General features: G+C 42.5%; 2 protein-coding genes across 3 annotated transcripts in view; both read left to right on the top strand.

Annotated features, from left to right (window-relative positions):
* The window catches only part of ZNF385C (zinc finger protein 385C), a 157,890-nt gene that overhangs the window by 43,701 nt on the left and 89,355 nt on the right, over nucleotides 1-24,834 (top strand). The gene's annotated exons all lie outside the window — the stretch shown is intronic.
* The window catches only part of LOC108792992 (zinc finger protein 862-like), a 29,398-nt gene continuing 11,990 nt past the window's right edge, over nucleotides 7,427-24,834 (top strand). The window contains exons 1-2 of the mRNA XM_018563892.1: nucleotides 7,427-7,513; nucleotides 16,304-16,920. Coding sequence (XP_018419394.1) covers nucleotides 16,351-16,920 — 570 coding nt within the window. The 5' untranslated portion in view covers nucleotides 7,427-7,513; nucleotides 16,304-16,350. The remainder of the gene's footprint in view (nucleotides 7,514-16,303; nucleotides 16,921-24,834) is intronic.

Below are 24,834 nucleotides of genomic sequence, written 5' to 3'. Positions count from 1 at the left end.
CGTCCTCCTTCATCGCCACCAGGCCTTGGCCTCCTCCACCACAGCTGCTGTATGTCACTGACTCAGCAGTGGCTGTAAGGAGGAATGCGCTGCTGCACAGATCACTCACAGGTTGTCAGTGATCTGGACAGCGGATGAGCTCCTCCTCACAGCCGCCAGTGACAGTCCTGCAGCCTGCGATGCCATTGCGACCCAGGTGGCCTGCATGGCATAATTTGTTCCTGGTCCTGGCCAGGCCCCTCTGTGCCCCGTGCCCTATAGCGGCGGCCTGGTTCGCTATGGCGATACTTCCGCCACTGGATTAATCAATAATAATCGATTATAAGAATAGCTGTCAACTATTTACATTATCGATTCGTTGGTTGAATCCCCTAGCTCTCTCCTCCACACTGGGAGTCTACTATTGGCTATTGCAATTTGAAATGGCCAATAGTAGGCTGCCTATTGCACTAGCCCACTAGCTGCTGTATTTACATTCAGCTGCCATCTGCAGCTGAAGCTATAAAAGCACCATGTGCTTAAAAAAAAATGATAAAAAATGGAAAAAACATTGGGTTTCGGTTTCAGCCTGACAAATTCTGCTGCGGGAGTTGCGTTGCAGTTCCATTCATTTCAATGGTACCCCAAATGCGCCTCCCACCCACAGTGTGATCGCCCGCACTGAAATGCATGACAGCGCAATGCTGTGTATTCCAGTGCAGTGCGATTACAAAAAATTGTGTATGCAGTTTTATTCTGAAGTAAACTTTATGTTTGTAACACTGCATTTCTGTATTTTATTTTACATTATGGGTGGTATTTATTAATTTTTTTATCCGATTAATCGAAAAAACAACCTGCCAACTAATCGATTATGAAAATAATAATTAGTAGCATCCCTGATTAACTTGTATGGGGGGGGGGAAACAGTTCTGCAAAGAACAAAAGCCATCGACAGAGGCCCTTAAAATGACACTAAACTCAGGAGTTAAATCTTAAAAATGCATTCAAATACCCTACTAACAATACTGGACCATATTTGTGTATCACTCGGCTGTAGACCTCAAATCATCTCTGAATTGGCGCTGACACTGTCTTTCCTTCTGGAGGGCTGCTACTTTTCTTCCCCATGGTCCCAGTGTGTGTTCTAAAGTAGCCACTTCTCTACGCTCGCTCCCGTCTCAATACAAATTAGTAAAGAAAAAGTTAGCTTGTAGTCCATCACAGGAGCAAGCATGGAGCGGTGGCTACTTTCCAACAAACACAGGGACCATGGGGAACACAAGTAGCCACCCTCCAGAAGGAAGGACAACGTCAGCACAAATCTATAGATGATTTAAGGATCTACAGCTGAGTGATACACAAATAACAATTTTTGTTAATACTTAGGGTACTTGAGTGCATTTTTAAGATTTAACTCCTGAGTTTAGTGTCAGTTTAAGGCACCCTATATATAATAACTTAAGAAACCACCTCAGATGACTCTGGCTTGGAATAGGTTAACTTGATTTTGACACATTAGGGCATAAAGACCACGCTGCCAGTTCTGTAGTACATGCTCATCTTTTGCCAAAGCTGAACTTCTGATTCATGTAAGACAGAAACTCTTGTGCAATGGCCACACTCTATCAAATAATCTCATTTTTTAATCTGTCATCTTGCTATGCAAAAAGGTGTTTATTGGGTGGAGGAGTTGTTTGAACCCCATATGTACTAATTATCTAGAAAACAACAAATCTGTCAACCGTTTTTTTTTTCACATTACTCCCTTCATATACCTTTTATGACATTGTGTCAGTGCAACTGTACTTGACAGTTTAATGATTTCCAGTTTCATGAGCCAGTAAAAATGTGTTTCTTGCAACCTGTCAATCAGAGATATAACTGATTTTTAGAATGCCTGCTGAATGCTAAGAAATTTTGACATATGCCTTGATTATTTTTTTTTTAACCTTTTCACTTCTGGTGACAGTCAATTTGTCCTTGGCATCTTAGAATGTGTACATTGCTCCTATTGCCTTCAGACAGTCAAGGTAGCCATATGCAGTCTGTAGGGCATATATTCTATGGGAACCAGTGAAAATGTGCCATTGCTATCTCTAATTTTTGGATTGATGGGTGACTGGGGCACCACATCCCCTAAAACATAATGCTTAAGAGATACTCTTAAAAAATTAGATTTTTAAGGTGCCAACAATCTAGTAACCCTTATATACAGTATAAGTATTATAGTATCAAAACCAGTAATTAAAAAATCATTGTATAAAAATGTTTCAGGTATAGTGCAATCACAATTTCACATAGATCATATGTTACTTTATAGGTACATATATAGTTTTGTGAATTTAAATGTAAGTTGTAATATAAAGTGTTAATTATGACAATGGAGTGTAATGGTTTATTCAGTGCATGTATATTCATTATTATTTATCTGATACTGTAGTTTGCCCCCTGATCCTGACGAAACCTATTGCGAAATGAACTGAAAATGCAAACAAATCACACTCTTGAAGTTGATTAAATCCTCATGGACCCAGGGGGTTGTAATCAAAAATTTGAAATCATGTACCTGTAAAGTAATATGTGATCTACAAACAACAGGGGCGTTTATGCAAAATGCGCTAATGTGAAATTGTGATTGCACTATACCTGAAAACTTTGATACAGTGATTTATGATTATTGGTTTCGTAACAATACAGTAAAGTATGTTTTTTTTTATATACGTGTTACTAGATTGTTGGCACACTAAAAATCCAATTTTAAGAGAATCTCAAAACTGTGCTATTGATAGGCTGCCTTCTTATAAATATTGATTGGGATAAAAGGCACATGTGGCTAATACATGCATTTTAACATGAGGTGTGATTCAAGGAATAAATCTTTACCTTATTATTACTACTTTCGTGCTCTGATGATTTCCATTATTTTAGCACTCAAGGGTAGACCCATAATTTCAGTAACCCCTCCAGAAGGTTTCCCCTGGTCCTGATCACAATTAGATTGGAGAACGCATTGTCACAAATGCCCATTTCTCTTTATTAATGGTTTTTCTTTTTGCATTGCTGGCTGTAAAGGACTTGAATGGTAATGAGGCGAAACCTAGGCTGTTCTCTGATGATCTAACTGCAAAATATTGATACTTTATATCTGACAACATGCATAAGATTCTACACAAATACATGTTTCGCTTATGCTGGGGGGACATTATTTTGTGAATAATAATAGTTTTTATTTTTAATCATTAATATACAAATCGGTATTGCTTGTTATTTGTGACATACAGTATATTATAGATGCACTTGGAAAACCTGCACAGTATGTAACCTTATTTATTGACGCATGATAGTTGGGCAGAATTTAAACATCTGTTGGGTTTTTATTGCTGCCTGCCTGTGTCCCCTGTTGGAGTGACACAGTCACTGGGATAGGAAGTAGAGAGAAGCCTTTCCAATGGAATGGGGCCATGCACAGCAAAGGGGAGGGGGGGCACTTCAAGGTCAATTTTTGTCTTATTCCCACAGCTTAGCTTTAAATACTTCTGTTCAGTTTTTATTGCTGTCTGTGACTCTTTCTGATTCCTAGCCTGTGACAGCAGGGGAAAGGAATCAGAAAAGTAGTTGTCTCTGAAAAAGGAAGAACGACAGTCTGTGTCCCCACTGCAGAGATTTGCTATCACTTCCCGTCCCAATAGTAAACCTAAGGGGTTCTATCTCTACCTCAATCTGTTCAAAGCTAAAAATAATTGACTGAAGTTTGGCTTTAAATTTAGCTAGATGTCTACAGAAATTGTGGTGTGGGTCTACTTACAGTTAATTATAGTAATCAAAAATGAATTAAGTCATATTTGATGAAGTCATATGAAACAGTGATTGGATAAAGCTGGTCATAGATGGCTTAATAACTAGTAGGACTTATGGTTTCTAGCATCCCTTGCAATGATTTTTCTGTTTCCGTTAGAAGGTGACAATGAACAATGGGTTTCATGCAAAACTGGTTGCTAATGAAGAAAGCACAAAATATATGGCGTTCTTGTTTCTTTTCAAATAATATAAATAATAGGACCTCAGTGACGGCACCAGTTCCATGGGAATTGATAGACTTTATTTTGTAGGCTAGTCTAGCCTTCACGTTAGCTACCTTTATTTTATCATATGACCTTTAATGATCCATTAGCATGAAACTACTAAAATAGATGAGTAAAGCATTCTTTTGTCAAGGTCTTTCATTGCTGCACTATCCTCTAGCAAATGTCACAGCTGATGTGCTATGTCAGTGATCTTTGGATAATCCATTGTGAGTGCACAATGTTAGCCAAACTCTTCCACACCGCCCCATTTCTCTGCTCTCTCAGGCTCTGTCACCTTGCGTTAGAGCTCCCTTGTCGCCCTGTCACAGGACGAAGGAAGTACATGGCTCCAGGCCTTGTTCTTCTTTCCACCCTTTCTGAGCCATGAAGGTCCTATCTTCATTGCCTGGCTACTTGTAAGACTTCCTTTGATTCTAGCTGTTTAGAGGAAATGGCCTTCACAGCTAAATTCTGTTACTTGAGGAATTTCTGAAGTCTCCTAATTTTTTATTGACTCCTTGCTTTGATAACACGAGCAGTAAGTTATTCCAAATGTCATCAGTGGGCCCCAGGCTGTTGGAGACAAATCTCTCTCGCCATATTGAGGTCAGCTTCCAGTTTAATCAAAGCCTCCGAGCAAAACCGTTACATCCTACCTCATGTCACCTTGTTTGTGATGTGCGCATTGCAGGAATTTAGCTTATTAGACTAGCTGTGTTACATAACTGCATTTATAAATACGGACTTGGAATAGTGCGACAGAGCACAAAAAATTTATAGTGATTAAAACTATTAATATTCTAAGCCTAGGGGAAATACATATAGGCCCTGAACATCATTTTAATGAAAGCAATAACACACAAAGGGCCATGCCCGACTAATATAGTGTTTTTCAGTGGGTGACACTTTTGAATTGGATTCTTATTATCTCGTGTTGGGTAGACGTTCCAGTTTGCTCATGCACTGCTACTACAGGAGGGCATCATGTTCCATACTGGAGTTTTCTTTGTTATACAGTGAATGCAGCAATTGGAGAATCCATGGTGGGGAGCAAGGCACAGCTTGGAGCTACGAGGGTAGACATCTCATCACTGGAATTCCTGAGACATAAAAAGCCAGTGTGGGATTTAATTAACCGGTATCCACACAAAACTGATAAGCAGTTTTGTTGGGACTGACCTTAAAAGAGGGTTTCCATTTTCAGAATGAAAACACATCCCTGGCTTCCGTGTGTGCACGGAACATACTTTCTGTCCCTGGGGGCTACACTCACTACTTCAGTGTATCTGCCCTCACTGGCATGGATATTGAGCCCATGCGATGCTGCAACATTGTGGACAGTTGTATCTGGATTAACGTCTTGTTGCATGAATGATTGAGTGGCATTCTTTTGAGGCATTTACTGTGTAGCAGGGAGTTGCAGTATTTGACTCCCCAAGACATACTGTGTTGATAGCCTAGTTTATGTTGTGACTCTGCAGATTTTTGGACCAGGACACACAGGGTTATTCATAAAGCTGCCGAAGTCAGCCGTGTGAATAACCGACCCGAAGTGAAGTGAGCCGAAAGCTGTTCGGCTATTCACTTCAGGCTTGCACAGCTGATTTCAGCCGCACATTGGCTTGCTTCGGGTCGGCCGAACATGCTCTGCATGTTCAGCCGACCCGAAGTGTAGAAGGGGTTCGACTCAGCTGATCCAACCTCTGGATCGGCTAAGCCGAACATCCGAGCGGCATTCAGCTCGGCACCTCCGTGGTATCAAGCAGAATAGAAAAACTGTTAAAAAAGTAGTGTGGAGCCGGCCGTCATATCAAGGCCGGCTCCGCGGAGCTCTCATTTTAATGACAGTTCAGCATTCCCTGGTAACCAGGGGACGCTGAACTGTCATTACACAATGAGAACTTGGTGGAGCCGGCCGTGATATCATGGCCAGTTCTGCCGAGTTCTCATTGTAATGACAGTTTAGTGTCCCCTGGTTACCTGGTTGCTGTATGGGCTATAGTGAATAGCTCGTACAGCAGCCCTTCAGTTCTACTGAACTGAAGGGCCACGGCGGCCGAAGCTAGCCGAAGGATCAGCCTGAGCTACGGCTGATCCTTCAGCTAGCTTTGTGAATAACCCTCACAGTTTCCCCTGGAGAAGAGAGCCAAGTTCATATGGTCATGCAAACTTATACCATACTGCACATGGGGATAGTGTTGTGAAGAATTGGTTGTGATACTCAAAACAGTCAAGCTCAAGTTGATTAAACCAGCTATGGCAACTTTGTATAAATTAAAGATACAATTAAATACAAGTATATATGATACAAGTATATTTGAAAACAGGAGCAATCTAGTGTTTCCAAGCTTTTGAGCTCTTATCTTGGAAAACTAACGGTAACAGTTACAACTTATCTAATACATATGATATTTCTATAACATTTAATAGATATCATATTATTATATAGAAACAACAGAACGTGTTGGATGTAAAGATTATTGTGAACACTACTATATATGACAAGACTGTGACTATACAGTTAACAGGGTTCCCAAGATGTTTTAGAGCTTTAGTTTAATGTTAGATGTCTTCGTAGTGTGTATGTATTTACATTTTTGGAATATAAAATTTTTATATTTGGAATGTTTTTTTTTGTTACATTGATGAAAAGATAACAACCACATCCTTTTTGATGATTGGGATGTTGTTTTTTGGTAGGAAACATTGAAAGATTTGCTACTGTAATAAGAACTACCTGAGGCTGGGTTCACACCATTTTCCGGACCAGATCTGGACCAGATCTGGAGCATAGTGCATTGCATTTGCCGCAATTTGAAATGTATTTATTAACTGAGGTCATAAATAGCATAGGGATACATTAGGATGCATTTTGGGTTCGGAAACAGTCTGGTCTGGAGGTAATCTGGATGTGGTGTGAATGGGCCCTGAATCTTTCACACATCAGAACTGCAACTAAAAACTGTTGCAAGGCTTTCATGCATAAGGCGCAAGTTGTTTAAAAGGAACCCTACTGCCAGAAAAGTGTCCTAAATGCTTGATTGAATTCACACCTATGTGTCATTTCTGTAACATGAAAAACAGATCAACATTTCTATGGATAGAAGAGAAGTGTGCCCATCCCAGGACGCTAGGAGGCAGCACTGACAATGCTGCAGAGCTATAGGCACACACACACACACATTCGCACAGACACACATTATGGCTGCTTCCATGTCTCTGTGTTTCTGCGGCTGCCTGCAGAAAAGCGTCTTTCTCCAAAGCTGGATGCACCTCCTTTAACTGTTTATTGAGGATCCTGTGACATTCCTGTAACAGTGGGGCTCAGTGATTTGCTAAACAGAGAGACTAGTGCATTGAGTGAACTCCTCTTTGTGTGCCTGAACACAGGGGAGGAGGAGGAGGATAGGGGAGTGTGTTTTGGTGCAGCCTGGAAAGTTAATATAAGCTACATCATCCTGTACAGGGTATGTATGTGCGAGCCATTACATGACAATGCCGAACTTCTGCACTAACAATCCATGTCCTAACCATTCTTTCATGCCTTTGCATTCTATCATTTTGACTTGAAAAGCTTCACGAACAACTTTTTATGCTTAAATGCCCGTTTACTATGTGTGTTTATATACGTATCTCTTTTTTTTAGGTTCTATTTAGAAAAAGAATCCTTGCTCTTTGTTGTTTAACAATAACTACAACTAAAGTTATTTTAGACTTCTTCAAAGTGTGTAACACATGCTGTTAGTAATTACTTTTTTCCATTTCATGCAATTCGCAGTGTGCAAACCTTTCTATACACTTTAAATAGTATCCATTATATCCTGTTCATGCACTTTTAACCTAAGGTCATGACTCATATTCCTGATTTCGTACATCATAATCAGAACGTCTACACTTAGCAGCAGTTGAGTGCTGTATGGACATGTTTAAAATAGAGATAATTGTTCTGGGTGATTGATACAGATGCCAGTACTCTTTGTGGGGTGCCGTATGATGGTGGATCTTTGTTTAATGTGCATCCAGCTGTTAGAAAAGTGTCAATGACTACTGACACACACACACACACACACACATGTGCTGTCAGGAGATAATGCAAGTGAAAAGGACATGTCCTGTTCTTTGCATCACTTTTTACTAGGCATCCTGGTAGATAGGTGCCCATGCCATTACTGATCCCCTGTAATTTTTAAAGCACACCTGTCATCTTAGATAAAAGCATGTATAGACCCCAAAACAAAGTTGTAATATATTGCAGCTTGGCAATCCTTAGATTTGGTGGCTGTATTAGTGTTCATTTTTAGGGTGGTGATCTGGCCAGTAACACACTTCCTGTCTTAGGGTGGTTTCACTCTATGGAGCAGAAACAAAGCCACCCTTGGACAGCAGCATTGTCTACTTGTTGAGAGAGTAGTGTTAGATGCACTAGCACAGGGGCGCCCACTATTTTTCGTCTGGAGATCTACTTTTCAAATGACGAGCTCATTGAGATCTACCAACGAAAAAACACCTGTGAGCCGCTGTGACAGAATGGACGAGCAGTGAGGGGAGATAGAGGCGCCGGCTGTCAGATCCTGGCCGAGCGTCTCTCTCTCTCCTCACCGCTCTGCATTAGTTCTGTGACAGCGGCTCCGTCCTCCTCCCTTCCCCGCCGCCGGTTCCTTCACTGCTTCTCGGATCCCCGCTGGGTAGAGCAGCGGGGATCCAGAGAAGCGGCGGGAGGAGAGGACATGGCGATCTACCAGTGATCGCTACGCGATCGACTGGTAGATCGCGATCGACCTTGTGGGCACCCCTGCACTAGCAGATTTAGATGGACTTGAATAACAAATTAAATCTAAGCTGACACTTTTTAATTAGCTACAGCAACACTTTTTTGCCCCTTTGGGCTAAAGGTGACCATACACTGTGTGAATTTCGGCCTGTTCCTGAGGAAGGAAACGGTTGGAAAATCTTTGTACGTACAGAGCCGGTAGCCAATGAGCTTCCGGCTCTGTTTGGGTATTCTGACAGTGGACAGAAGGGATTCTTGATTTACATGCTTGTAGTGTTGATGGAGGAATTTACTCTATTTTTTTTTTTTTGTTCAGTGTATGGCCAGCTTAAGGTTTTATATAAATGTATAAAATCTAACCATTGTAAGCACCTCTGTCAGTGTTAAATGGTTTTTCTCAGCCCTTCAACTTTAGTTTGACAGCTTGGTCTATCACACCAGGGCATATCGTGCACACTTTGACTTGCATTCACAAAACGTGCTCAAAACGCAGAATATGCTTCCATTGCCATTCCTAGGTGATGGTACCCCAAACACGGCAGAGAACATGTAGTTTTTCCTCACATGTTTACACACGGGGAAAAAAACACGGAATGCATGTCGCCAAATTTTCCAATTACTACTTTTCCGTGTTTTGTCGTGCTTTCAGGGACCAAACACGGGAAGCAAAGTCATGCAAGTGTGCCCTGGTGTGAACAGGGGCCTTATCCACTTGAAGACTGGGGTGTTAATGCCCCTTCCTGTCCAGGCTATTTTTCAGTATTCAGCGCTGCAGTACTTTCACATTTACACATTTTATATAATTTTTTAGGGACAGGTAGAGCTTTCTTTTGGTGGTACTTAATCACCTCTGGGGTTTTAGTTTTTACTTTATAAAGAAAAAAAGTACCGAAAATTAAAAAAAAACAAAAATAGCAAAAAACTACCATTCCCAAAATTGGCCATAGGCGACGCTTTAAAAGCTTTTGCCACACAATAATTTAGTGTTAACAGTGATTGATGGCCCTAGAATTATTGCTCACACTCTGACGTTCACGGTGATATGTAACGTGTGGTACAATGGGAGCAATGTCGCTTTTGCATGTAGGCACACCTAAGCCATGTTTGTATGTGTACATGTGGGCAGGGGACTTAAAAAGTTTTTTTTTTACTTTACACTTAACTTTATTGCTATCACATAGGGGGAGAAGAAGCACCCTATGTGATATCAAATATACATGCTCTCTTTATGGAGACATCATCATAATGTCACCTAGGGATCCCCAAAGAAGCTGACGAAGCAGAGCTCTGCTTCACCAGCTTCTCTTTGGCTACAGAAGCCAGAAAAATGACAGCTGAAGGTGGAAGTGATGTAATACACATCACGTCCGCATTCAGAGATTGCTGGGGAGATCAGCGGGAGTGCGTGTGCTGATCTCCCTCCGATCTCAGTTTCGGTTTCCCGCTTGTGCACGGGAGCAGGTAAGGACATTTTAAAATGCTCATCCGCATTCCAGAGTGTCCTGTCCGGCCATTACATTGGAACAGCCGGAAGGGAAAGGGTTAAAGAAAGATGAAAAATGACAGAATTACTGGCTGGATCAACAGATGAAAATAATGGAGAAAAGACTAAAAAACTAATGCAGCTACCACATTAAAGTGACACTAAACTCAGGAGTTAAATCTTAAAAATGTATTCAAGTACCTTAACTTAATAGATACCATAAGTGTACCTTATGTGTGTCAGATATGTAACCCCACAAAAAAAATATTTTTTTTGTTTGGATTTTTATTTCTTTTGGATTCCGAAATTTCATTTGGTTCATTATTCAGACTTAGGATCCATCCGAATTTTCATTTCAAGACGAGGTCACGTGACTGTGCCTGTAATCCAACCCCCATCAGTCAAAAAAAAAATCGGATTGGCCAGAGAACAATCACATGTCCGATTTAGTTTTGTTTTGAAATTCGGACAGATCTGAAATTTATGAGGGTTATTCACAAAGCTGCCGAAGGCCGGCGTGTGAATAACCGACTTGAAGTGAAGTGAGCCGAACTCTGTTCGGCTATTCACTTCAGGCTTGTATGGCTGATTTCAGCCGTACACCGTCTGAAATCAGCCGTACATCGGCTTGCTGCGTCTGGCTTCGGGTCGGCTGAACATGCTCAGCAAGTTTGACCGACCAGAAGTGCAGAAGGAGTTCGACTGGCTGCTCACTGCTGTTCGGCCTATTCTCATAGGGGCCGAACAGCATTCGGCTCGGCTATTCTGCTCGGTACCTCTGTAGAAAATGATTGGGCAGAGCTAGCAGTGACAGCCAGCTCCACCCAACTGTTTTCTATTGGCCGGGACCAGCTGTCATTACAATGAGAGCTTAGCAAAGCCGGCTCCGCTAAGCTCTCATTGTAATGGCAGATCAGCGTCCCCTGGTTACCACGTAACCAGGGGACGCTGTTTTGTCATTACGCTGAGAGCTTAGCAGAGCCGGCTTTGATATCACGGCTGGCTCCGCTAAGCTCTTATTACAGTTCAGCGTCCCCTGGTCACTACGTAACCAGGGGATGCTGAACTGTCATTACACAATGAGAACTCGGCGGAGCCGCCGTGACATCACGGCGGCTCTGTCGAGTTCTCATTGTAATGACAGATCTGTCATTGCAAGTGGCCAGAGCTAGCCGTGAGATGATGGCTGGCTCCGCCAAGCTGCCAGTAGCAGGCTTTCAGGTGGCCGTCCGGCCAGCTTCGGATTTCACCGCGGCTCAGTCGAGCTGAGGCATATGCCTTCGGCTCGACCAACTTCGGGAGCTGTACGGGCTATAGTGAACAAAGGAATACAAGGGCGCAAAAACACAGAAATGGAGCACTAGCGGGTTGGACTGGAGTGTGTATCATAAGGATTGTGCTGCTAAGGAATTGTTGACAGCGAATTAATGTAATGGTACTTACATGTGGATCCAGGTATCAGGATGTGGGCGGCCTGTGCGGAGGATTGGGACTCTCGTGGTGTCTGTTGATGTACTGTTTGGGAGGATTCGTCCACCGGGGAGAGATGCTGTGGAAGGAGGGAGGCGGCTTTGTCCGTGATGCTGCTGAAAGGGTATTGACTCTGGGCAGTGTGATGGAGAGTCAAGTGGAACCCGAAATTAGCGAGCCCAAACTGAGCTACTGTCAACAATTCCTTAGCAGTACAATCCTTATGATACACACTCCAGTCCAACCCGCTAGTGCTCCATTTCTGTGTTTTTGCGCCCTTGTGTCCCTTTGTTCATCTGCATCCACAGGTACTCCTCCTGTCTTCAGGGCAGCATACATGTACGCTAGCTAGCATTCCCCATCCGAGAGCGCTGTTTATGTTTTTAATAGTGAATAGCCCGTACAGCAGCCCTTTGGTTCTACTGAACCGAAGGGCTCCCGTAACCCGAAGTCAGCCGAAGCTACGGCTGGATCCTTCGGCAGCTTTGTGAATAACCCTCTATATGTCTAATTTGTGTAACACTCAGCTGTAGATCCTGAAATCATCCTGACTTTGCTTCTGGAGGGTGGCTACTTTTTTTCCCTATGGCCCAAGTATGTGTTGTAAAGTAGCCACCACTCCAAGCTCAACCTGCGATGGACTGCAATTTCACGTTTAGTTCACTGATTTGTATTATATAACGGGAGTGAGCTTGGAGCACCACTCCAAGCTCACTCCCGTGATAGACTACAATCTCAATACAGATTAGTGAACTAAATGTGAGATTGTAGTCCATCACGGGAGTGAGTTTGGAGTGGTGTTCACTCAATACAATACAAATTCAACAGACACTGGGACCATGGGGAACAAAAGTAGCCACCCTCCAGAAGGAAGGACAGTGTCAGCACCAATTCAGAGATGATTTCAGTATCTACTGCTGAGTGATGCACAAATAAGGTGCATTTTTGTTAATAGTTAAAGTACTTGAATGTATTTTTAAGATTTAACTCCTGAGTTATATTACAGTATATTACAGATTTGCTTTTGGGTTTAAATATGTTTTAAATACAAGGTGATCACTGTTGCACTGCATGCACCCTCTGGCGCTATAACTTATCTCTAGCACTTCTGCCCAACACCCAATCTGTGCTGTTCTCTGTGTCCTATTGGGTAAAGTTTCCTTCACTTCCTGCAACAGGTGTTCCCATTGTATGATTAAGCCTCCCCTCTTGTTCCTTAGTACTTTAGAACAAATCCAAAATATCAAAGTTTTCTTTAGACAATGTGATATTTTGGATTTCAAATATAGATTGTGGTCCAAAAAAAACCAAAACTGTCAGAGGTTCTACCCATTCCTTACACTATCCAAAGTTGAGCTTGCCAAGGGTAAACATAATGCCTTTTGCACTTTTTACAGGTCCTAGTCAACACCTCCTTCATTGGCAGCTTTTTCAGAAACTGCTCTCTTTCTTCCATTCATTAAAGAGCATAGTGGAAATCTTGAAGATCTCACTGTTGGAGTACAGTGCCACCTGCAGATAGAAGGATGCTAAATTAAAAAGAATGGGTCAGCCCTTGCTGGTGGCCAAACCCCCAGCTGCTAGAGGCAGGTCAGTTTTTTGCCTAGCCTTCAGGAGTTAAGGACCTAAGCTCCCTGCTGGGAATCTTAATTCTCAAAATGTTCTCTGCAGGGTTTCTTTTTTCTTTGTTTCCCTAGCTCTTCAATCAACAGTTGACTGGGTGATAGTCTGGATAGCATGTGAAGCTCCCCTAACCCCCTTGTGCTCTATGGGTTGGTGGAGCGGTCCCTGGGTAATCTCTTTGCTACTGTTGCTATGTGGGCTTCTTTATTATAGTTACCTCTTGCTGCTCCCCCGTGCTGGTCCCTATGTTAGTGCTTAAGCGTGGAGTCTGCCCTTTCTGGATGAGTCTTTCTCCTCCACTCTATTACAAGAGAAGGAATTGGTGTTTGCCCATTACTGCGTTGGGGTGTCAATCAAAATAAATGGCAGCACAGTGCATGCTATGTGCGTTACCACACATTGTGTTAACACGTGTTACCACATCGCGGAAGTGTAAATGGACTCTTAAGGTGCCCATACACTCTTCGTAGTTTCAAACGATAATCGATCAGTTGATGGGAACCCAACGATTTTAATTACTGTACTTCTGGCCGAATGTCCTCGATCAGTCAGGCTGGAAAACTTTTTTTTAATCGAAAATCGATTGATTAGTTGCGTTTTCGTATGAAAAAAATTGCAACAAGAACACTGCATATGCGCAAACGAAAATCCGTTCTGTCGATCGACAAAATTCGGTGAATTAGTATTGCTAACGAACAACTTTTGAAATCGACATTGGACTTTGCACGATGGGGTGTTCGAGTGGAAATCGAAATAGGGTTCGATGACAGCACAAAATGTATTGAACAATAATCTACAAGTGAATGGTCAGCTTTAAGCTTTAGTATCCAAACTTTAAATGAACAGGAAGGCTCAAATACTTTCATGTGGCTCTAATATTTTATCTAACCACTAAACATAAAGCTGCTTTTATTAACAGAACATAAAGGTAAATAAGGCAAATATTCCCATCTTTATATGGATCAGTAATTAGACGTGGCACCTCACCTTACGTTGTAGGATGTGTTGGTCTTGGAATACCTGAACATCTGCTTTTCTGAAAGTCCCAATTTGCATTGCCGCTCTCTCTGTCTCTCTGGTGATTATAACTTTAACTTTCTGTATGTGAGAAGCAACAACTTACCTACAGAGGGTGGATATGTAGTGGGACTACCTGCTCTGCATTACAAATTGACATGCAAAGAGATTCCAATATTATTTGTTTGCCAGCAAAAGGAATTGGTACACTATTGCAAGTCTAGGATAAATTGGATGTTTACAAAGTCCAATGAAAGTGCCAAACCAATGAGCTGAGGATTAAATTGGAGACCTGAGCGGGTAGGCTGTGTTCCCTGCATGCTTTTTTAAAGCTTTATTTTCTGTTTTCCCTGGAGTCCACTTTTGATTAATATTATTTACCTAAAAGCAACATTCATGATTTCACATTTTCACCTCCTTGTTGTCCCATATTTTGTTTTTTTTCTACAGGTATATAAATGTTACCTCAAATTAGGTCAGACCTGACCTATAGACTTGGACTGAAAGAAAAAAGCAGGAAAGTGTAGTCATTGTCAGGGGCGTATTCACCGCAAGGCAAACAAGGCATTTGCCTTGGGCGGCACTTTCCTGGGGTGCGGCAAGCCAGGCCACACAGAATCAGGCAACCTCGGATGCCTAATCAGGCCAATTTAACTGAGAGAGCTTCTGGGTGGAGGAGGCAGACCAAAGGCGGGGCAGAGGAGGGACCGAGGCGAGAAGGGGCAGAGTGAGATGCGGCCCGGCCGGCGCAGGTGCTGCGGGACAGCGGGATGCCCTAGAGGCAGGCTGGGGGGCTTCAGCTAAAAGGAGCAGCACATGTGTGCAGAGGAAGGGAACCTGCACAGCCCACCATAGATCCTGCACAGCCCACCTGAAAGTCTCCTTGGCGGGCTCTGTGGGGTCTATGGTGGGCTATGCGGGGTCTGTGGTGGGCTCTACAGGGTCTCGGATGAACTGCACGGGTTCTATAGTGGGTCTCAGGTGAGCTCTGCAGGGTATCAGCTGGGCTGTGCAGGATCTATAGTGGGCTGTGCAGGATCTATGGTGGGCTGTGCAGGATCTATGGTGGGCTGTGCAGGGTCTGTGGTCGACTCTGCATGGTCTCAGGTAGGCTCTGCAGGGTCTCAGGTAGGCTCTGCAGGGTCTCAGGTAGGCTCTGCAGGGTCTGTGGTGGGCTCTGCAGGGTCTGTGGTGGGGTCTGCAGAATAAGGGGTGGGATCTGCGGAGACTCAGGTGGGCCCTTTTGGGGTCTCGCAGGGGTTCTGTGGGTCTATGATGGGCTTCCCTGAAACCCCGGCTTCCCTGCTATGCTACTAACGCCACCTGTCAGAGGCTGGATACAGCAAAATGTCTTGGAACAGAAAGGGGTGGAACAAATTTAGATTGGAGGGGTGCCCGAGTGTAGTCTTGCCTATGGCAACACAAAACCTAAATACACAACTGGTCATTGTACAGTATTACTAATCAGGAAAGCAGAAACTACACATGTAATGAGCAAATGTGGGTGCTGAGATTTTTACACCTTGCACAAATACGTTTTTTAAACGATATCAAGATAAATGTTAAAGCTGGAATCTGTAGAAAAAAAATCACCTTTCAGTGTCTCCCCCAAGCACTGCCAGTGGTCCTGCATTGTACATGGAGACATTAAGGGGCTCCCCAAATACATACATTGAAGGTACACATGGCACATAGACTAGGAACTGCTGGTAATATACTGTATGTGCATTGAGTACTGGAGAGTTAACAAAAACCTCTTTACTAGAACCTGAAATGTCTTCCTCCATTGATGACTTGGCTGGAGGATCATCATACACCAAAATGTCTGTCAGAATTGGTGTGTAAAACAGTACATTGCAGGATCCCTAATTTGTTTTCTCTTTCATCCACCAGTCTGGCTCTAAAACTGAACTAGAGATCTTTTCTCAGTCTAGCGCAGCATGGAAAACATCAGCCCTCCCATCATGTTTGATTTCAGAATGGGTGGCAGTGGAAGTATGGTGACTCCTGGAAAAAAGCCAGCAGGTGAGACTTCAAACTCCAACAAGAAATGCAAGCGGTATTTCAATGAGCACTGGAAGGAAGAGTTCACCTGGCTGGAGTTTGACTATGAACGCAAGCTGATGTTTTGTGTTGAGTGCCGTCAGGCCCTTGTGAAGAACAAACATGGCAAGGCCGAGAATGCCTTTACTGTAGGTACAGACAATTTTCAACGACATGCACTTTTACGTCATGTGACCTCTGGCGCCCACAAGCAAGCACTTGCTGTAAATAGGGAGCAATTGGCAATGGAATTACAGTTTCACCAAGAGCTGAAGTCTGTTATCAAAGCTGAGATGGATCCATCCAAGATAGCTATCCTGACCACTGTCTACTGGATGGCTAAAGAGAGCATCTCCAGCAAGAAACTGTCCTCTTTGCTAGAGCTGCAGAAATTCAATCTATGTGAAGCATTGTTGTCTTCTGAGCAAAATGAGTATTACCACTCAAGCAGTGTGAGAGAAATGCAGGTGTGTACAACTCACACAAACAATAATGATAGCCATAGAACAATAACATTGATATGTCAATTGGATGTGTGTAATCCTGAAGGGGTTCATCAGTATGAATGCTTCTAATACCTTCTGGACTCTGTCACTTGGACCAGCAGTCACAATTTCAGACTTTCTCTGCAGTCATCTGCAAGTAAAATCTGGAACTGTGAAATGACCATTTAGATATATTGGCACTTAAGACTGTACTTTAGCTGTAAAGTACAGTATATCTAAACCAAAACAGTTCTTAGGTTTGAAAAGAGAAGGGAAAAGTTGGGAATTTTTTTTGCTGCGTCCCTTTGGAGAGATTTCTCTTCACCTCCTGTCTTGAAGGCACAATCGGAAGTTAAAGAAAATATTTCCAAAGCCGGGGGAAAGATCATCCTAGACCAGTGATGGCGAACGTTTTTGAACCCGAGCGCCCAAACTACAACGCAAAATCAATTTATTTATCTCAAAGTGCCAACTCTGAAAATAAGTTTGGTATTGCGTTGCAGGTTGGGCACTGGGGTTTAAAAAATAACACACATAACACACTCATTAAAAAACACACACATAATGAATCACATCACATCCATACTAATCGCTCCTGCCTGTGAGCGGCGGCACCGTGAGGGAGCGATCAGTACGGTCTGCAACAGCAAGAGATGCAGATCATTCTGATCCACCACTGGACTACCACGACATGGTTTTCATTTAATATATTGCCGGTTTGGCAATATATTAAATGGGGTCTGGGCACCTGCCATCTTTAAACTTAATGTGAGATGGAGACAGGGGGGACACCAGAGGCCCGCACAGAACACCCTAGGTGAGAACCTGGAGTGTGTGGGCCCTGGCAACTGGCACCTAGGCTCACTTGCCACCAAAGGGGCCTCTGCGTGCCCTCTGTGGCATGTGTGCCATAGGTTCGCCATCACTGTCCTAGACACTTGTTGCTGGAGCTAGGGTTTTTCAATTGAAAGATTTCTGTTAACCCCCTTGTTCTGGAAACAACTGTTACATTTTGGATTTCTCCTCACTATCTGTCTTGGTGACATAGAGAGGGTGAATTTTGCCAATAGCGGTTCTTCCCTGCTCTGTTCAGAACTAACATTTTGGCTTTAGAAATGCTTTAATGTTGATTACTGGTGGGCTTTAGTGGGCTTTCTGTGTTACAAAACATATTGGTCAGAGGCAACTGTGGCATTTGTGTTTATGCTGGCTAATTCCTCAAAAGGAAACCTGTATTGAGGACTATGGATCCTGCCATAGTGGGTTTCCAATTCCAAAAATACTAACAGGGTTATTCACAAAAGGGTGACACATTTAGAGAAGACAGGAGTGAACAGTCTAGGACAACATAGCTGAACTGGAAAGTGAGCTGAATTGGAGACGTTTTCCAAATCAGCTATTTTGTCCTAGATTGTTCACTTCTCCTGCCTTCTCCAAACTCTTCACCCTTTTGTGAATAACCCTGTAAATCTCCATACAGGTGTCTGCAAATCCTTCTTTTTAAAACAAATGTTGATTTGATATACATATGTGCCTTTACTATTTAAAGCAGATGTAAAGCTAAAATGATCTTTCTGGTTTTAGGCAGAGTAGAAAATGGTTGACCCCTCTCTTTTTTTTTTCTTTTCTGTGTCCCATTATTTAAAAGTAGGGGGAGATATCTTCAAATTGAGGGAATATCCCCTCATTAACCATTACCTCCTCCTCCTGTGACAACTCAAATCGTTTGGATTTGCCATCACTTTCTGTACTGGAAACAATGGTCCCCAGGACCAATAGTGATGGTGAATCTCCCCAGTTGGGGGCACTGACAGCAATGAAAACCTTATTAATATTGGATCTTTTTAAAAAAAAAAAAAAACCTTAAAAAGGTATCACACCAATATATACAAAAGAAAATGAAAATCTTTATTTCTTAAAAAAAATTTTTCTCAATTTAGTAGCCCAAATGACCATGTTAGATAAAAACATTTAAAAATTTAAAAGAAAGGAGCCACCCATTTATAGAGCCCTGTGTGTTGCTTATAATATTCCACCTAAGTTTGGATGTAATATTTTATATCAAGATTATCTCTAATATTCTCACAAGAATGTCCTCAAAGTGATTAAAGTAGCTATACACAGTTCAAGTTTCTCCTTTTTGGAATCTCAAAGAACTCAGATAATTAAAGGACAGGCCAAAGAATAAATGTACAATGTCTGTGCTTTGTAGATGTGCCACAAAACTGGACATATCCAGAACAAAAGCATTACCACTCAAAAAATCCGAGTTCTTTCGAGATCCCAAAAAGGAGAATCTAGAACTGTGGATAGTTTGTTTAATCATGTTGGGGACTTCCTTGTCAGAGAGATATTCTAGCAGTGACGTGCGGTACCTTTGGTTCCGGGTGAGGCATTCCCTAGCCTCGCCCCAACATGCCTGCCAAAGCCATGCCTATATCATGTTGTAGCCCCACCCATAGCCCGCCCCAACCTGGCCCCCAAGCTATTGTGAAGGAGGGAGGGAGGAGACAGGGAGGAGCCCTTAAGGTTTGTAAAAAAAATAAGTATGTGTAAACAGTATGGGGTTGATTTATAAAACTCCTGCCCAGCCATACACTTGGTGAATGCTGTTTGGACGGCATTCCCCCCACTAGATAGAGTCGGGGAACATAGGAAATGCTCCATCTAGTGGTGGTAATGCTGTAAAAATGGCATGTGCTTAGCATATGGCTGGTCGGAGGTTTTATAAATCAGGCCTGGCTACCTGTGAATAACCTAGATATCTGTGAATAACTTGAAAATCTGACATGTATGTGATCTGTGACTGTCTTCTGCCTGTCATTTCCCAAGCAGTAGCTATTTACTCTCTTCAGTGCAGTCTTGAGATTTACATGACAAGCTCTGGAGGGAAATGGAATGGAAACCTGCTCTGAGAGAAATACCAGGCTACCATTGCTCACCTTGATTTAAAAATGCTAGCTGCTTGCAAATCAAGAAATTCAGAATAAAGTCAGAACTCAGTGGGGCTGACTGAGAATAAACTCTCAATTCACCCATCTACACTAATAGTGCGGCGGATCCCCTCGGCCGGTCTATTGTATTCTGACAGCGTAAGGTGTACTTCTGTCAGAATGCCCGAACAGTGGCTGCAGCTGCTTGGCTCCAATCACTGTTCGGTCAAAATTTTTCAGACCAGCTTCTTCAAAAATCATTTGAAAAACAAGTTTTGTCAAACGGGGGGAGTCCCGATGGGGCCACACTTTAGTCGAATGTACTGCTGACTTGGCCAGTATTTGGCCAGTGTATGGCAAGCTTTAGTCTCTGTTCATTCTTGATTTCACAGCCTGGACCCTAATTCATCTGTTGGGCAGAGATCACTCCGCCTGATGGAGGAACTAGTGCACTTGGCTGCCAGCGTCTTCGTGCTGGGTGCCGGAGAGCGCAGAGAGCATCCCAGGTGGCACCGAGCACTCCGCTGCTACTCTGCACGGTACCCCCTCTGCCCCTTTCCTTGTCTCGACTCTGCTTTCTTCTTTTTATGCCACCGCCTCCTCCCAAGCGAAGCGTAGCACACATGACTCACACACGCTGAGCTTTGTTTCTGTTTACATCTCCGGAATTAATGACAATCAGGAGATGTAAATGTTCTGGCAATGACCCAGCAACCGGATTCAGCATTGCCGAGTCAATTCTGGTAAGTTTCCAGCTTTGGTCATCATATTTCCAAACAACTGGTTCCAACTCTCTCAGTTCCACTTCCCTGAACTACAATCCCAATTCCAGAAAAGTTGGGACACTGTGTAAAATCTACATAAAACCAGAATGCAATGATTTGCAAATCTCATAAACCCAGATTTTATTCACAAATAGAAAACATATTGAATGTTTAAACTGAGAAAATTTACAATTTGAAGGAAAAAAAAAGGTAATTTTGAAATTGATGGCAGCAACACTTCTCAAAAAAGTAGGAACAGGACCATGTTTACCACAGTGTAGCATACCCTCTTCTTTTAACGACACTCTGTAAATGTCTGGGAACTGAGGAGACCAGTTGCTGGAATTTTGGGAGAGGATTGTTGGTCCATTCTTGCCTGATATAGGATGCTAACTGCTCAACAGTCCTGGGTCTTCTTTGTCGTATTTTTCGTTTCAAGATGTGCCAAATATTTTCAATTGGTGAAAGGTCTGGACTGCAGGCAGGCCAGTTAAGCACCCAAAGCCATGCGGTTGTCATAGATGCAGTATGCAGTTTAGCCAGTTTGCCCTGCTGAAATATGCAAGGCCTTCCCTGAAAAAGACGTTGTCTGGATGGGAGCATATGCTGCTCTAACACCTGGATATATGTTTCAGCATTGATGGTGCCTTTCCAGATGTACAAGCTGCCCATTCCATACGCACTAATGCACCTCCATACCATCAGAGATGCAGGCTTTTGAAGTGAACGCTTTTAACAAGCCGGAAGATCACTCTCCTTATTAGTCCAGATAATGAGGCGGCCATGCTTGCCAAAAAGAAAGTCAAATTTCCATTCGTCTGACCACACAACAGTTTTCCACTTGGCATTAGTGGAAATATGCTTTTAGAGACTTTTTGGTTGATAAATACATTTTGCTGTGTGAAAATCACACGCACCTGGTGCGTGCGTGTGTTTAGGTTAGTAAATCCCCCCCATTGACTCTCGAAGATGCTCTTTTTATACCCAATCATGTTACTGACCTGTCGCCAATTAACCTAATTAATTACAAAATGTTTTTCCAGCTCTTCCTTGTTAGTACCACTTACTTTGCCAGCTTTTTTCTCAGTTTAAACGTTTGATATGTTTTCTATTGTGAATAAAATATGGGTTTATGAGATTTGCAAATCATTGCATTCTGTTTATATGTAGATTTTACAAAGCGTCCCAACTTTTTGGGAATTTTAGTTCTATCTGTCCAGTACAAGATCAAAATGGATAGAGCAGGCTCTAGTTAATCTAGTAGCTTGGGAAAGGAGGAGGGGGAGGGAGGTGTGCAGAGTAGGTGAATGGATCGCCTTGCTGTGCCTATGTGTTTGCGGACACACACAGCTTACTAGCACTCACAAGGGTGACTCCATAAGACCCTGTAAGGGAAAAAAAACACCCTAAAACAGGAAATCAGGGCCTGTGCTCAGGGGACAAGCTGACTCTGCAGGAAACTATATCTTGTAAACATCCAGGAGTAACATCCATTGTAAGTGATTTAATCAGCATTTGAAATAGCTTAAAAACCTTTTACTTTAATATCGCTTTAAGAATACACTGTCACACTCTTGAGTTCACTAACTGTTGCCCAGCAGTGTAGACACCTTAAGGCACCTGCACTTTTTATTCAGCCAAACAACAAATATTCTGCACAAAGGCTTTGTAATATATAAAGTGTACTCAGATAAAAACAGTTCTGAAATAAAGCAGATAGTCTTTCCGACCAGAGACAACTGAAAAGAGAAATACTGCAAACATCAAAATCTCACCTTGAACATATGTCTGATCTAAGGAAAGGCAGAAATGTGATTACACTTTAGGTCCTCCAAGGTAATGTAAATTATTACGAAAAGCATGGATTTTATACACTCCAGACTGGGATGGGGCTGACAGCTGCCTTTTCCATTGTTAGTATGCAAAGATCTGTCCTCCCATCTGTAGGACGATGTGAAGTTTTATAATCGTTGTAAATACTCCTGAGTAGGCAAACATTAAAATGTAATTACTTTGTTCTCATAGATTGCACAGTATGAGTATAGTATCCATTTTTCTTTCATTTGTTAGCAAATTTGGGGTATACCCATGTTCCCGATACTAAGATGCATCTGTTAAAACTATTTTACGTACATCTAAGCTGAACTCTAAGTAGATATAAATAAAACTCCAATGAATAGTACAATGTACTTATACATTCATTTAAAAAAATGAAATGCAGTTTTAGTGCAGCTAGCCTAATACACCTGAATTTGACTTGGTTTCAGTCTCAGAAATCCTTTTGTAAAACAGAACTCAGCCTGGGGGATGGTAGCAGGTAGCACTTGGAGCCAATCAAGCTCTGCTACATATGCAGACAATATGCTGACAGGAGGAGATGTGCTTATCAATTTGCTGCTTCTCCTTCACTATCCAGTCACTGTCTGGCGGGCAGGAAGGAGACCTAGCTTTGTTGCTTAAAGTGACATTAAAGTAGAATTTTGCCCACCCCCCAATGCTGCTTTAAGGACTTACCTTATGTGATGCCTCTTGATCCGAACAGCTTCTTCCTTCCACTCTTTTTCCACCGTCCCTAAAGCACTATTGCCGGTCTCTGAACCAGCGCAGACTCCTCGGGTCCCACAGTGTCTGTCTGACGTGCACGCTCCCGGCTGCGTCCATTCAGCTTCTGTGCCTCTCTCCTCCTCTCCCCTCCGATGCTCTGGACTGTGCATGCGCCTGCCCACACTTCCTCTTTCACAGTGCTCGGGAGCTGGGACTTCTGCAGCAGGAGCGACCGGCGCTGTCACAGGTAAGTTTGTTATTATTTACCAACTTTTTTTTTTTAATGGTGGGGCATACATCTACTCCTTACTAGCAGTAGATATATGCCAAAAAAAAGACTTTAATTCTACTCTAAGGATTATGTAAACCTTAAAGCGGACCTTTACACTCAAAAATCAGATTCTACCAATGCGTCCCTCTATGTATGATGATTAATAACAACATAGACATGTCGGGTATAAATGCTTTGATTTTGAAATACTTTCACAGAGCATTCACTTCCTTCTTTGAAAGGGCAAAATGACTTCAGTTTGGCAAAGCAATGCAGACTGGGATTGCCTTGTCATCAGCAGATCATTGCTGGGAAATCTCTTCTATAATCTCCTGAGATCTCAGGGAAAGGCATTTTTCTCCCCTCAGATGATGTGCATGGTCACATGTCCTAGTCACATGTCTAGTCACACCTGCCAGAAATCTAGGAAGTAATAGAAGTAGTAAACTAGTAATCTGGCCACTGTCAGAAGACTGGGGAAGAAAAGACAAATAAGGTATGCAAAGAATACAAAGCCTGAAATTATCTAGAAGTATGTGTTTGTAGATCATCATTACTAAACATTTCTAAAGGTGTGTTTGTTGTTATTTTAAAGATATGGGCAAAGGTCCACTTTAATGTACACAGTTTGGGATTAGCTTCCTTTGTACCAAACAGTGTACTTAGTCAGTCCTTTTTATTTATTAAAAAACTTTAAAACATTTACACACCTAGTAATTCTGCACGTTTACGCACCTAGTGATCCTGCAAGTTTACACACCTAGTGATCCTGCAGGTTTACACACCTAGTGATCCTGCACGTTTACACACTTAGTGATCCTGCACGTTTACACACCTAGTGATCCTGCAAGTTTACACACCTAGTGATCCTGCAAGTTTACACACCTAGTGATCCTGCAAGTTTACACACTTAGTGATCCTGCACATTTACACACCTAGTAATTCTGCACATTTACGCACCTAGTGATCCTGCAAGTTTACACACCTAGTGATCCTGCACGTTTATACACCCTAGTGATTCTGCACGTTTATACACCTAGTGATCCTGCAAGTTTACACACCTAGTGATCCTGCACGTTTACACACCTAGTGATCCTGCACGTTTACACACCTAGTGATCCTGCACGTTTACACACCCTGTTACATAGTTACATAGTATTTGAGGTTGAATAAAGACATTAGTCCATCAAGTCCAACCTATTAGGATCTCATTCTAGGAGTACCCGTACCCCTGTATATTACGGTCCCTTAAGAAATCGTCCAAAAGTTTCTTGAACAATTCCACATTATTTGCTGAAATCACCGCCTGTGGCAGTGAGTTCCAGACCCTAACTGATCTATCTATGAAGAACCCCCTTCGCCCCTTGTGCTGGAATTTTTTTTC

The sequence above is a fragment of the Nanorana parkeri genome, unplaced genomic scaffold (genome assembly GCF_000935625.1).
Source record: "Nanorana parkeri isolate BGI_ZX_2015 unplaced genomic scaffold, ASM93562v1 scaffold707, whole genome shotgun sequence".
Classification (NCBI taxonomy): domain Eukaryota; kingdom Metazoa; phylum Chordata; class Amphibia; order Anura; family Dicroglossidae; genus Nanorana; species Nanorana parkeri.
The sequence above is the reverse complement of the archived record's forward strand: the minus strand, read 5'-3'. Positions and strand labels throughout refer to the sequence as shown.